Source organism: Anolis sagrei, chromosome 6 (genome assembly GCF_037176765.1).
Source record: "Anolis sagrei isolate rAnoSag1 chromosome 6, rAnoSag1.mat, whole genome shotgun sequence".
NCBI classification, from domain to species: Eukaryota; Metazoa; Chordata; class Lepidosauria; order Squamata; family Dactyloidae; genus Anolis; species Anolis sagrei.
This window is the reverse complement of record NC_090026.1, coordinates 51,090,138-51,105,666: the sequence shown is the minus strand read 5'-3', so window position 1 is coordinate 51,105,666 and position 15,529 is coordinate 51,090,138. Positions and strand designations below refer to the sequence as shown.

At 41.4% G+C, this 15,529-nt stretch overlaps 1 protein-coding gene across 1 annotated transcript in view; it reads right to left on the bottom strand.

Annotated features, from left to right (window-relative positions):
• DHX8 (DEAH-box helicase 8) overlaps window positions 1–15,315 on the bottom strand; it is a 49,899-nt gene extending 34,584 nt beyond the window's left edge. The window contains exons 1-6 of the mRNA XM_060781294.2: window positions 15,138–15,315; window positions 8,233–8,318; window positions 8,059–8,131; window positions 7,032–7,114; window positions 4,212–4,321; window positions 126–431 (exon numbers count right to left, since the gene is read on the bottom strand). Of these exons, the coding sequence (XP_060637277.2) occupies window positions 126–431; window positions 4,212–4,321; window positions 7,032–7,114; window positions 8,059–8,131; window positions 8,233–8,318; window positions 15,138–15,243 (764 nt within the window). The 5' untranslated portion in view covers window positions 15,244–15,315. The remainder of the gene's footprint in view (window positions 1–125; window positions 432–4,211; window positions 4,322–7,031; window positions 7,115–8,058; window positions 8,132–8,232; window positions 8,319–15,137) is intronic.
• Window positions 15,316–15,529: the final 214 nt, after the last annotated feature.

The window sequence follows — 15,529 nt, the reverse complement described above, 5'->3', positions numbered from 1 at the left end:
TCCAATCTGGAGGTGACTAAGGCGTATCTGGCCCCCGGCCCTCAGTTTGAGAACCCCTGATCTATGCAATTTCAGAGCAGCAGCAGATAGAAATGAAAGGAAACAGCTACTTTTATATCAGCTACCTGAGTCCTTCAAGCTGGACAAAGCAGCCAAATTGCATGATGCTGGTGACTTTGCCGTTGTAGATGTCCCCAATGGAAGGTTCTTCTGGTGGGGGCCGGTCCACATGCTTATCCCTCCATCGCTCACTGACTTTCTCTGCAGGCTTTTCTCGCTCCTTGCGATCCCAACTGGGGCTTCTGCTTCTGGAGCGGTATCTAGATTTACCCTTGTGTCGATCTCTTGTACGGGAGCGAGAGGAGGACTTCCGCTTCCGCTTTCGATCCCGATCTCTACTACGACTGCGACTCCTGTGTTTTTTCTTGGATCTAACAACAACAAGTATTAAGGTTACACTCACGTCCCCTCTGCTTCGGACGACATGTTGATACACTACAATTAATTAGCGTGACTATGGCTCTTTGGATGAATTACATCTCATACACAGGATACAGATTAAAAAGTCAACATTATCATTTATTTGCTTAAATATTGCCCTATGTAACAGATCATGCTTAAGTCAAAGATGGGAAATGTGCTCAGAACCCCCCCACCAGCACCACCACCGGGGGGAAAAAAACGTGGAATTGCCCTGTGGGCATTTTTGTACAAAGGAAAGAAAACATAAACAAATCCGGGCAATACATCATCAGGTTGGAAGGACATGTTGGTGGATAGCTCCACAAAGTCCCCCGTAAGGCCAATGTGGCTCCTAAAATGTGGCAGTTGCCCAGTTTGATAGAAAAGAATTGTAAGCAAAGTCCATATGGTGGTAGGGGATAATTTCTCAAGAATTTCTCTGTACTATTAGATCTAAGTATATTTGAACAAAATGGATTTTCTAGACCATTGCAATCTAGCTTCCAGACAGGTTCATGCATCAATGCAACTTAAACTACAGGAAAGATAGATTCTGTATGTAAGTTGGAACAGGTACATTTTAAAGTGTAACCTCCTCAATTTTTAAAATTTTGGATAGTATTGGGGAGGGATAACACAATTGCAAAGTTTGTGCCCCTGTTCAGAAGATTTCACCTCACTTACTGTTCCTGTAATAATTGGATTTTGAACATTTTGTGTTGTTATGGAAACAAGGACTGGTGAAAAAGCTTCAGTGGAGACACCTTTTTCCCATGGTAATTCCTTCAGGAGTGAATTTCCCCTCCGGGAGATAGATTTCTCTCTCTTCCTGTTGTCTCACCCCCATTTGTAACTAGAAATCGTATGTAAGTCAGGTGTTTGTTACTTGGGGACTGCCTGTAATAATTCCATTCTAGAATGAACATGGGAAATGTACTCTGCTAATCCTCAATATCTGTAAGTATGTTATTCATGTGTGTGTATCAGATTGTATTTTGGGGTACATTTTTCTGAAGATGACATAAGGGGTATACACACTGTGTTCACTGATATTCCTGTTCTAGAATTCCACAGGGCAATGTCATCTTCCGCCACCTTCATATTATGTTGCTGAAGCCATCTGCTATCTGAATCTAGGAATCATGGACTGAGCCAAGGAGACAGAGCACTGGAAGAAAGCTTTTTTTTTTTTGGGGGGGGGGGGGAGGGGTTGTTTGTTTTTCGTGTCAGGAGCAACTTGAGAAACTGCAAGTCGCTTCTGATATGAGAGAATTGGTCGCCTGCAAGGACGTTGTCCAGGGGACGCCCGGATGTTTTACCATCCTTGTGGGAGGCTTCTCTCATGTTCCCACATGGAGAGCTGGAGCTGACAGAGGGAGCTCATACATGCTCTCCCCAGATTTGAACCTCCGACCTGTCGGTCTTCAGTCCATTGCCAGCACAATTCTCCAACCTGTCCTAGTGTTTTATTTCCTATACCATCCCATTAATGCAGAGAAGTCAGTCACAGCAGAGCACTTGATGAACCAACTTGGTCACAGCATATTATCTGAGAAATGCTAGACCACTCTAACAACCACCATGTCAGACTACACAGAGAAGCCACTGAAGTCCACAAGCATGTGCACAATTTCAACAGAAAGGAAACAATGAAAACGAACAAAATCTGGCTACCAATATTAAAAAAACTCTAGAATCAGAACAGTAAAGAAAGAGCAACACTCAAAAATAAGGTTGAACATTGTGAAAGCCACCCACTACATAGCTACCAGGCTCCTCCCAGTAGACTCAAATCAAGGAAAAGCTTTATGAGAATTACCACTCCATTTGGCGTCCCCCCAGCAACAGCAAGGGTATCCCTCTGGGCAGCTAAACCAGGAAACCCCAACTGGATGGCCCCCCACTAGGGTCTTCCTCCAGGGGCAAACCAAGAATGGGCACCTTGGAAGTCCCTGAACAGACTCAGAAGTGGGGTGGGTAGAACAAAAGAAAATCTGGCAAAATGGCATTACCTAAAAGAATCCCACACCTTGTGTGACTGTGGAGCAGAACAGACAACTCCGCATCTGTATGCTTGCCCACTATGCCCTGCCTCATGTACAGAGGAGGAATTGTTGGTGGCTACAGACAATGCCGTTGCTGTTGCCCGTTTTGGTCAAAAGATATTGAGCTACCTGCGCTCCTTCTACTTTTATCATTTTTATACTAATTTATGCAATGATTTTGATATGAAATAAACAAATAAATAAACTCAAAAATAAGGGAATTCCAAACAAGAAACAATCAGGGCCAGCTAATCACCTCCCAACAAAGGATTCTCCCTGGCGAGAAGCAGCCAGGCCTTGAAGCTGCAAGGTTATTCAATGCTAATCAAAGTGCTCAATTACAGCATTCACACTTGCCTCAAACAGACAAGAGTTTTTTCTCCCACCCTAGACATTTCAGATATATAAACCCCACTTGCCTTGTTTCCAACAAACCTCACACCCTCTAGGGATGCCTGCTGGAGATGTGGGCAAAATGTCAGGAGATAATGCTTCTGGAACATGGACGTACAATCCAGAAAACTCACAGCAACCCAATGCAAGGCTTCATTCATACCACAGCAACCCCCGAGTAAGACAAACTTTATCTTCCCAAAGAAATCCACCCTGTTTGCTGCTCCCAATCTTCTTTCCCAATACCAGTTCAATTTGGGCATTTTCATGGGTTAGAAGTCAGTGTTCACATAAGGACATTGAAGTTGAAGAAGACCTGGTGGTTTCAACAAGCCTTTGAAAATGACCAGTTCTAACTCAGCCCTATACATTGTCGAATACGGCCTTATTCTTCCTACCAATTACCCAGATCATTTCCTCTAATCGGCCCCAGAATGAACAGCCACGGACCTGTACCTAATATTATTGTTGACTGCCATAGCATTGCACTTAATTCCCGGGCCCCCTAGAATTTTGGGGCTTGCACAAATCTTGGCCTGGCCTTTTAAACAATTTTAAATTGCCTTCAACAGGCAGGATTACTTTTAATATATGTGTGTTATGGCGACAATTTTTATGTTTATATTTTGTTTTGTTAATGTTATGGTTATGTATTATTATTATTATTATTATTATTATTATCATTCCTGTCACAAAATTAACATATTCCAACTACTAGTTCCTATCAGTCACAAACTGATTCACCTTCCCTTTCTTTCTTTCTTTCTTTCTTTCTTTCTTTCTTTCTTTCTTTCTTTCTTTCTTTTTTAACCACTCTTAAATGAACAGTGCCAGGGTGGGAAAAGGAAGGAGGGTGAATTTTCTCTCTTGCAGAAACCAGTTCGGGCAAACAAGTGATGTTTGGAGAATGGATTAAAGGAGAATTCTGAGGAATCAACAGAGAAAACAAGAACTGAAGGAGGATGAAGGGGGAAAGCTCCTTTTTTAAAATTCCACTTTGCTCAGTTAGTCTATCACAAGACTGCACAGCATGGCAGATTTAGCAACTGCAGGAGAAGTTGGACTATCAACCAAATGCAACTCCTAACAGAGTAAAATGCTGACAACTCTTTATGAAAACAAGACAGAACATCCTTATATTGCGTCTTCTCTTGGCAGTAGGCTGCACTCTAATCTCGGACTCCCCACTAAGCATATCCACAAAGTCCTGACACATCTTTGTTCCTTGAAGCAAAACAGCTGATCAAGACCTATCCATTTTGAACACACACTGATTTTTTTTACTGAGAAAATATGGCCTAAATAACTTACCGTTCCTCACTGCCTCGGTGCTTCTCTTGCTTGCCTGCTGTTGGCATCAAAGCTTCCAGTTCTTTCAGGGCATCAGCAGCCACTTTCACATCATCTTCATCCAGCATTGTCTTTAAGGGAGAGAAGAGAAGGTCTCTGAATACACAACAGGCCTACCGTTTCAACATCTCTTTCAAATCCATTGGCAGAAGTTGAACTAAAACAGAATTGCTCCTGGATCTGAAGATTCATTTGCCAGGAAAAAAAAACAGTAGCAAGGGAAAAGGTAGCAATAAAATGTTTCCACAGAGCAGATTTTACACTTTACAATGCACAGGTTTATAGATAAAATGAATTAACACTATGCAAATACAGATGTTCGTAATGGGCAATTAAAATTAATGCAATGGTAATCAAATCTAAAATTATAGTTGGAATTAACTTCATTAGATGGAACACCCATAGGACATACATATTTATGCACACAGATAATTAGTATTTAATATATATCCTGCATTTAGGAATGTTAAAAATAATGTGCATAGAGCAAAGAGAGGGAATTATTTGAGGTGTAGAGGGTGCAAATGCAACTCACTGAAATACATATTTTATTCATTTACTAGCCATCCCCTGCCATGTCTTGCTGTGGCCAAGTCTGTCTACACGTGTTTCAAATATGTGTATTTGTATATATGTGGTTTTGTGAATGCATAATGTATTTTTTTGTTTTTTTAGCTTTTTAGTCCCATCTGTTGTGTTTTTTCAGTGTTTTAATGAGTGAAGATCACTTGCTGGCCTGACAGGTGTTTTGTGTCCAAATTTGGTGTGAATTCGTCCAGTGCTTGCTGAGTTATGTTAATCCCACAAACAAACATTGCATTTTTATTTATATAGATTTTACACAAAATGCTTCCCACTTACATTTTAGAAGACATAAAGATGGCAATTTAGCCATGCTGTGTGTTACAAGACATCATAAGTAAAAACAGAGAAGCCAATTGAATTCCTAGATTATTTTCTGGCTTTAAAAATATCTGTCAAGATTATTAGAGGCATTTTTAACATGCTTACATTTTTAACAAAAATGTGGGTGCTGGGAAATCAGCAAATTGGCCTCAAGTCACCTCTAAAGTAGAATTTTCAATATAGTCACCTTTAAAATGTAACAATATGGATTTATATCCTTGACTACTGCAACGCTCTCTACGTGGGGCTGCCCTTGAAGACGGCCCGGAAGCTTCAGCTGGTTCAGCGCGCGGCAGCCATGTTACTAACTGGAGCGGGTGGCAGGGAGCACACAACGCCCTTGTTGTCCCAGCTCCATTGGCTGCCGATTTGCTACCGGACCCAATTTAAGGTGCTGGTTTTGGCCTACAAAGCCCTAAACGGTTCCGGCCCAAAATACCTTTCGGACCGCATCTTGGCCTACGAGCCCACGAGGACCTTGAGATCGTCTGGGGAGGCCCTTCTCTCGATCCCGCCTGCCTCACAGACACGTCTGGCGGGGACGAGGGAGAGGGCCTTCTTGGTGGTGGCCCCCCGGCTGTGGAACACTCTCCCTGCAGACATCAGACAAGCGCCCTCCCTCATGTCCTTCCGAAAAAGCCTCAAGACATGGCTGTTCGAGAAGGCATTTAATTAAGTGCTATAACAATGTGGTAAAGATGACTGGAATGGAACAAGGAATATGAGATTGGTTATGATTCCACTATGAGACGAAGCGGATTTTTAGTGTAGCTTTGTAATTGTTGTGTAGTTTATATGTTGTTGTAATTGCCTCTTTGTAAATTGTCTTTTATATGTGTGTACACCGCCATGAGTCGCCCTAAAGGGCTGAGAATGGCGGTTAATAAATGCATCAAATAAATAAATAAATAAATAAATTATATGCTATAGATTTGGCATCTTACAGTACAGAATGACCACTATATCTGCAAGAGCAGTTCTGCAATGTTATCTACTTACATCTGACAAAATATGTCCTCTTTAGGAATTTTCAAGGTTATTCTATGGCATACTTTCATTGAATGCTATCGCCCAGTTGCTCTAGAGAATTTCAAAAAATCGTAGAGTTGGAAAAGACTAGAAGGATCATCATGTCCAACCCTTTACCATGCGGAAACACACCATCAAAGCACTCCCAACAGATGGCCATTCAGCCACAGATGACCATTTAGCACATTCCAAGAGAGGATACCTCAATAAATATAATCTACCCAACTCAATGGTGACTTCCAGTGGAAGTTGTTTATTTCAAACCTATTATCCATAGTTACCTGTTTCTATGGTTTTTTGTTTCCACAGTAAGTTCAGGAATATATATCGCATGGATACAGGGATTGTACTGCATTGTAGTCAATATTTTTTCAGTAAAACTGAAACTATTATTTCACTTTAATGTTCTTTGGTCTATTAGAAAAACTATTCAGATATTTAAATAGCTTATAAAACTAACATAAGAATTTTTGTTTTGTTTCGTAAATGTAAAACAAATAAAATATGCGAACTCAAATCTCCATCCATTTTGGACAGCAGAAATGTCTAAATGACCCCCCCCCCCCCCCCGGAAGTGTATATAATTACTTGGAATCAATAAGATTTTATTGCTTGCTCAGTTTCAATTCCACTACCAAGCCTGAGTTGTCTAGTTTCCATTTTGAAAAAGCCTTCTTTTTCCTTGATTTGCTCCTCTCGCACACAAGCTGCACTGCAGCCTTGCTCTCTACTTGCATTCTTCCTTCTGCCTGCCCAACTCCACCTGCTCTCCCTTTCTCTGGGGGGTACTATCCCTGCCTTCTATTTTGATAGCTCCCAAACAAAAGAAAAAAGACACAGACCTACCCTGACAATGGGATTGTCTGGCCTACATAGGGCTGGAAACAGATCTCTTAACTTGTCTTTTTCTGTTTTTGGTTTAACGGCATCTAGGAAAATAAAAAAACAAAACAGATCAGTTAAAACATATTTTCATTATTTACTATAAATATCTCTAATAACACCTGAGGCTCAGTTTATGCAGTTTTAGTTTGCATGATACATCCTACAGTTTGATTTCTAGACAATAGGTAGCATCTATACACTAAGGGAAGTAGTAGGAGAAACAACAACTAAGCTAAATTTGGCCTCCAGAACATATTTACCCAGCCATCAAAATGAGGTTTTAACAAGCCTTACTTTCAATTTATCAGATTGCTGTCCCACATAGATTCTAAGGATCATTGCCAATCTGTCTTTTGAAGATGTCTTTCCTTTGGTAAGTGTCGAGATAATGTCTGACAGTCATGTCCTAGGGAATATCAGGAATGTGTCCACTGAAGCACAGCTGCTAATGGGAGTACAATCTTGGCTGCAAGCCTAAAACAACAGTGGGACCATTTTGCAGGCCTAGAGTGCATGACGTTCGCAGGAGAATGGAAATGCAGCACTCCAAAATATGGCTTCTGTGCAAAGGAAGTTTACTTTGCCCCACCATTCTATATTCTATCTACTTTGAATCAAGCATTTTTTCTGGTTTGTTTCCACCCACAACTGTTCTATAGTTTTACATTTCTAATGAGTAGAAAGCCAACTTCTGAATTCTAATTCAAAACTTTGCAGTTGGATCATTGGGTACATCTACACTGTAAAATTAATGCAGTTTGAACTCACTTTTATCTATCATGGTTCATTAGACTGCATGCTATGGAATTATTAGACTGTAATTTGGTGAGAAAACAGCACAATTTTGCAGAGGCTAAAGACCTTTTAAAATGATGTCAAACTGCACTGATTCTCAAATGCAAATGCACTCATCACCCTCAGCCATATTAAACTGTTATCTTCACATACTTGAGATGCTTCTATTGATCGCTAAGACAGAAAAACTTACCTTTGCTAGTAGAAGGTTTTGCAGGAGGTCGCATTGTCTGGATAAGACGCAGAAGGTTGCTGATGAGAGAATCCTGCAAAATAGCAATTGTTTAAAGAAATAAAATTTCAAGAACAACCAATTATTTTAGCAATGTTGTTATTAACTGAATTATTAGATCTAGCTTTTACTTACTGTAAACTCAGCGCCATTTTTCACCAAGGCTGTCTTGAATGAATCAAAGGTTGTGGTTTTCTCTGCAAGGTTTATGACAAATTCAGCTGCAAACAGAAAGAACAAATGGAAGGATACAAATAAAAAAGGTAAAGGAATTAGTGTAAACTAGCTCAGGCATCCATTTTACATAGTTCTATCTTGGTACAGGAAAGATCTTAAATAAACACATTTGGAAGAAGTCAAAAGTCACCTGCTGAAATATATTCCCAAACTAGTGCATTTATTTGGTTGACATTTGCCTTTTGGGAAGGTTATATCCCATCTTTCTCTCAATACTGAGACCCAAAGTAATTCACAATATGAGTGAAATACAGATAAACTAATATATAATGTTGTAATGTCAAAATACGACCAATCAAGTTTTGAAATTAAAAAGTACACTAACAAAAGAAAACAAGCACAGTAACCTTATAAGGACCCTTCCCAAATAGCCAGCCAGTAAGCAAAGATTTAAAAGAGTCAAGCAGGCTACTACTCATTACTCTCATGTGCTTGCTGTCCCTGTCAAAGCCATTGAAATCCACAAGCATGTGGACAATTTCAACAGAAAGGAGGAAACCATGAAAATGAACAAAATCTGGCTACCAGTATTAAAAAAAACTCTAAAATTACAACAGTAAAACAACAGAGGGGAAACAATCAGGCACATCTAATCACCTCTCAACAAAAGATTGCCAGGCCATCAAATGCTAATCAAGGTGGTCAGTTGAAACATTCAGACCTAGCTCTAACAGACAAGAGTTCTTTGCCCTACCCTGGTCATTCCACAGATATATAAACCCATTTTCCTAGTTCCAATAGACCTCACTACCTCTGAGAATGCTTGCCATAGATGCAGGTGAAATATCAGGAGAAAATGCCTCTAGAACACGGCCATATAGCCCGAAAAACCTACAACAACCCAGTGATTCCGGCCATGAAAGCCTTCGACAATACATTGAAAATCATCCTGTTTAGCAAGCGTCGCAAATGTTGATTTATTATCAGTCAATGTTTGATATTATAACGTTTATATATATCCATCTATCTGGGGTCACGTAAAATTTCTTGGGCAGAAAGAGGTCAGCAATGTAAAAAGTTCAAGAAACCCTGATCTAGAACACAGAGTGGTTTAAGGAGGCAGGAGTACAACAAAGAAGATCTAGCTTTGGATAATTATTCAACCCACATACCTAAGCAACATGTCGCTCCTATTTCTGGCAGTCCCTTGCTAATGCAATCATCAGCAGTTATTAGAAATTAAGGTTGTTTATTGCATGGGTTTAGAGTATGTGTATTGTGTTCAAACCACATGTTCATTCTATGAATTTCATAGGGTTTTCTTGGCAAGAAAGTATGGAATAATTCATAGCACATTTTTATTTTTCATGTTGCAGTTTCAACATGTCACAAAAACAATAGATTTTCTACACTCTTTCTGTACGAGAAAAATAATATGCAATAAAGTACAAAATGGAGTGGGTGGTTTATAGGAAGTTTGGTCCAAAAGTTGTCTTTCAAAATGCATTGCAGCCTAATGGTGTCTGCTGTCTCCTATGTCTGTGAGGCAGTAAATCTGTCCCACCTCTTCGTTGGCTTTATGGGAGCTATCCAAGGTTCTGGACCTAGTTAAGAAGAGGGATCAGCACCTTGTAGTGACCCTTAAACGCTGAATTATAAACTTGGATTAATTGATTTTCCAAATTCATGAGGACTAAAAATGCAATATTATTTGTAGGGTACCGGACGTTCCCAAGGATGTCAATAATTTCGCCTTCCATCAGTAATATTCTCTCTCTTTTAATTAACAGATTCATGTGAAACTGGTATTTGGAAGCAGCATTAGACTGGGCATGAACTGAAATTCATTCCATCATAATTACTGTGACTTCACCCTATGGAAATTGTGATTTTCACTTTTGTGAAGAATTTTGAATTCTCGGCAAGATACTGATAGTTCTGATGGCTCAATGAAATACAAATACTAAAATACTACAGGATGTAGCCACTACAGTTAAAACAATATCAAATGGCAATAATTGTAATGTACAAGGATCCTTTACAGGGTTACATGCTCATTAAAACCCAAGCAGAGAACACACAGGTTCTGGAGACAATTTCCCACTACCCTAAATCTGCTGTCAAAAACAGCATTTTCTTTAGAATAAACTTTAGAAGTAAAAAGATGGCAGTATTAAAAAGAAAACACTATCTTCTGCTGATATGCAGTAAATTTCAGCAGCAAAATCAATAGCATGGAAGAACTGGGGGAAAGGGGACTAGAGACATGGGGCTCACAAGTTGCCCAAACCATTGCCAATGGATTAAATCTGCTTTCTAGGGTACTACTTGACCCAACTAGTTAGTCTTACCACTGGAAGTCAGTTATCTTCTGTAGCAAAGGTAGTTTTTCGTCACCTGCAATTGTGAATCAGACATTCCTGAACACAGGCAGCGTGTAATCAACTATTCACGTTTTGGCAATGTGCCTGTGTTAATTCTAGGGTAGTATTCTTAAATTTCTTATTACTATAACAAAGACAACAAACTTTTTAGGGATATTCTGCTACTGCAGAAAGAACATTTGAGTGTTTGAATGAGAAAAATATAATATTTGGAGACGTGATGCAAAAGAGGAGCCCATACAACTGTAGAGAATACTTCTACACACAGATGCCATTACACATGTTATTATTACTCTTATTGGGAAAAACAGCCCATTTGTTAGTGAAGTATTACATCACATAAGCAGATAGCACACAATACATAGCATAATTAGACAATATAATACATTACAGTGAATATCATTTTTTTAAACTCCCTAAACCTCAGATCACTGAGCTTGTCCATAAAAACAATTGTGCTAAGCTCCTAGATAACACCATTTCCTTTAGGCTGTGAAAATATAGCCTGGTTTGAAGTAGCTTCTAAAAATGTACATTACCAGAGCTGTCTGACCACTGCCTATTAAAGGCCATCAGGAAAGACCTGGTCCCAGAAAAAAGTTTTAATTTGCAACTGAAAAGCCAGGAGGGAAGTGTCCGATCGCACCCCTCTAGGAAGGGAGTCACAGAGCCACATGGTCACCACTGAGAAGGCCTTCTCTCTTGTTCCCACCAATCGCACTTGTGACTATGGTGGAACTGAAAGAAGAGCCTCTCTTGTTGATCTCAGGGCTAATGTGGGTTTGTGGGAGATGAGGCCCCTCAAGTAAATGGCCAGTGTAGATGGGGCCTAGGACTCTGGAGACCAAGATTCAATTGCCCACTCAGTCATTGGATGAGTCACACACCCCAGAGAGTTTTTCCTTAGGGTCACCATAAGTTGGAAATGGGTTGGTGGCACACAACAACAAAAACAATAAATATTCAAAGTACCTCATTATATATATGCTGAAGCCTAACCCTGCCAAGACACAAATGTGTGCTTTCCACCTATGCAACCGTGAAGCCAACAGGAAACAAAGTCACCTGGGAAAGTCAAGAGCTTGAACACTGTTTCTATCCTAAATATCTCGGTGTCATCTTAGATTGAATACTAGCATATAGGAAACACAGCAAGGGTATCCCTCTGGGCAGCTAAACCAGGAAATCCCAACTGGATGGCCCCCCCACAATGGCCTTCCTCCAGGGGCAAACCAACTTGGAAGTCCCTGAACAGACTCGGAAGTGGACTGGGCAGATCAAAAGACAACCTGGCAAAATGTCACTAACTAAAAGAATCTCACACCTTGTGTGATTGTGGAGCAGAACAGACAACTCTGCATCTGTATGCTTGTCCATTGTGCCCTGCTTCACGTACAGAGGAAGAATTGTTGGGAGGCTACAGACAATACCGTTGCTGTTGCCCATTTTTGGTCAAAAGATATTTAGCCACCTGCGCTCCTTCTATTTTTATTGGTTTTATACTAATTTATGCAATGATTTTGATATGAAATGTAAATGCAAACAAACAACAACAAACAAACAAATACCTCCTCAAAACCCAAACCCAAAACTGTTTAGGTCTGTTGTGTTTGGAAGAAGAAGCCATTGTATCAGAGGGCCAGGCTTAACAGATCCCACAAAGATCAGCAGGTAGGAGTAGGGCTCAGTCAAGGGCAAAGCTCTCCGAAGCTCTAGGTGCTCTTACTGCCTATTACAGGGAAAACCAGCTGATCCTTAACCCATCTAAAACACAGACATGTGCTTTTCATCTCAGGAACAGACAAGCATCTCGAGCTCTGAGGATCACCTGGAAAGGAATCTCACTGGAGCATTGCAGCACACCCAAATACCTGGGAGTCACTCTGGACTGTGCTCTTACCTACAAGAAGCACTGCCTGAACATCAAGCAAAAAGTGGGTGCTAGAAACAATATCATACGAAAGCTGACTGGCACAACCTGGGGATCACAACCAGACACAGTAAAGACATCTGCCCTTGTGCTATGCTACTCTGCTGCTGAGTACGCATGCCCAGTGTGGAACACATCTCACCACACTAAAACAGTGGATGTAGCTCTTAATGAGACATGCTGCATTATCACGGGGTGTCTGCGCCCTACACAACTGGAGAAATTACACTGCTTAGCCGGTATTGCACCACCTGACATCCGCTGGGAAGTAGCAGCCAATAGTGAAAGGACCAAGGCAGAGACATCTCCAGCCCTTGTTTGGGCATCAGCCAGCATGTCAACGACTTAAATCTAGAAATAGTTTTCTAAGATCTACAGCAGTGTTTCTCAACCTGGGGGTCGGGACCCCTGAGGGGGTCGTGAAGGAGTGTCAGAGGGGTCGCCAGAGAACATCAAAAAACGCAGTATTTTCTGATGGTCATGGGGATTCCATGTGGGGAGTTTGAGCCAATTCTATCGTTGGTGGAGTTCAGAACGTTCTTTGATTGTAATGAACTATAAATCCCAGCAACTACAACTCCCAAAAGTCAAGGTCTATTTTCCCCAGGCTCCACCAGTGTTCACATTTTCGCATATTGAGTGTTTGTGCCAAGTTTGGTCCAGATCAACCATTGCACGAGTCCACAGTGCTCTCTGGACATAGGTGAACTACAACTCCCAAACTCAAGGTCAATACCCACCAAACCTTTCCAGTGTTTTCCGTTGGTCATGGGAGTTCTGTGTGGCAAATTAGGTTCAAATCCATCGCTGGTGCAGTTCAGAATGCTCTTTGATTATAGGTGAACTATAAATCCCAGCAACTACAACTCCCAAATTACAAAACCAATCCTCCCCCAACCCCACTAGCATTTACATGTGGGTGCATTGGGTATTTGTGCCCAGTTTGGTCCAGTGAATGAAAATTCATCTTGCATATCGGATATTTACATTATGATTTATAACTGTAGGAAAATGACTGTTATGAAGTAGCAACAAAAACAATGTTATGGTTGGGGGTCGCCACAACAGGAGGGATTGTATTAAGGGGTCATGGCATTAGGAAGGTTGAGAACCACTGATCTACAGAGACACTCGCTGGAACACCTCAGCAAGCAAGAGTCCAAAAGTGGCAGGCTCAAACCCAGAACCTTAACCAATGGCTGATACCAAATGAAAGGCTCCCCCCTGGGTACACAGAAGACTGGGCAACTTGGAAGGCGCTGAACAGACTGTGCTCTGGCACCACGAGATGCAGAGCCAACCTTCAGAAATGGGGCTACAAAGTTGAATCCACGACATGCGAGTGTGGAGAAGAGCAAACCACTGACCACCTGCTGCAATGCAACCTGAGCCCTGCCACATGCACAATGGAGGACCTTCTTGCAGCAACAGCAGAAGCACTCCAAGTGGCCAGATATTGGTCAAAGGACATTTAATCAACTACTAAACTTCACCTTTCAAACTGCTAATTATCTAAAAATGCAAATACCAAAACATCTCAGGGAGGTATTCACGCGAGCCAGATTTGATCAGCTCGAGACAATGGTTAGATACGGGAGATTTAACAGCATCCCTTATAATGAACGGAGTTGTATCTGCGGGGCACCCGAAACTGAGGATATAGCACACACATTGTTTGATTGCAAATTGTATCAAAAGGTGAGAGACTTCCACCTTGGTCCATATATCAAACGGACAATGTATTGGGATTCTCACATCAGAACAACATATTTTATGTGTGGCCAAGACCCAAAAATAACGTATAAAACAGCTCTGTACTTAAGCAAAACAATACGTCTGAGAACCACATATGTAGGGCTGATTGGGGTAAATTGTAGGGGTGATAATGAAATATGATGTATACACTCAGCTTGATCAGTTTATCAGTTTTATCATGTCTTATCATATGTATTTACTGTATTATTATAAGTGTCTTATTTTAACTTTCTACGTGGAGTGTGATCAGGTCTTGTCAGGCCTTGTTGTTCTGTTTCTTATTGTGATATGGCCTAAGGGCTAATCAATAAAAATTACTACTACTAAACTACTAAGCTTGCAAATTTTGTGTTTTGACTGTTTGTTTTGCTCTGTTAGAAATATAATACAATTGACTGGTTGCCCTGACACGACAAATAAATACATGGGCAAACTTAGGCCCTCCGGGTGTTTTGGACTTCAACTCCCACAACGGCTGTTAGGAAGTGTGGGAGTTGAAATCCAAAACACCTAGAGAGCCGAAGTTTGCCCATGCCTGGTATAAGAACAAGGATGCCTTCCAGAGATTCTCAGGACTTTGGACTTCAACTCCCAGAAGCCTCAGCTGCCTTGGTCAACGAGGAGGGATTCTGGGAACTGAAGTCCAAACAACTTGGATGGGCAGAAGTTGAGGAATTCTGGTACAGAAGCTCTGCTGCTCGATGAGGGACACAAGGAGGTGGCAGGGAAGGCTCCCCAGCTCCGGGAGGTGCGCAAAATGGGGGCCCGTCCCTCCCCGCCACCCAGGCACCCACCTAGGTCCTTGTCGTTGATGCCCAGGTGGTTGTCGAGCTCCGTACAGACTTTGGAGACGAGCGAGAGGTACTCGAGTTTGGCAAGCTCCTCTACAGGGTCCGCCATGGCAACACGCCGCCGCCCCCACCGCTAACCAGACGCGCTTCCGGTTCTCCCCTCCGTGCGTCCCTTAGCGTAAGAGCGTCGCACGCATTACGCCTTACTTCCGGTGTATTCCCCTAAACTTATAAAAGGTTAGAATGCCGCTCTCGGCAGACTTCCGGTGTCATAAGCAGGCAGCCTCAAACTTCTGTCCTCTCGTTGATTGGACCTCTAACTCTCAGAATTCCTGACCATAGAACAAAATGGTTTTGGAATTGGAGGCCCGCAGTTTGACAATGCCTACAATTAA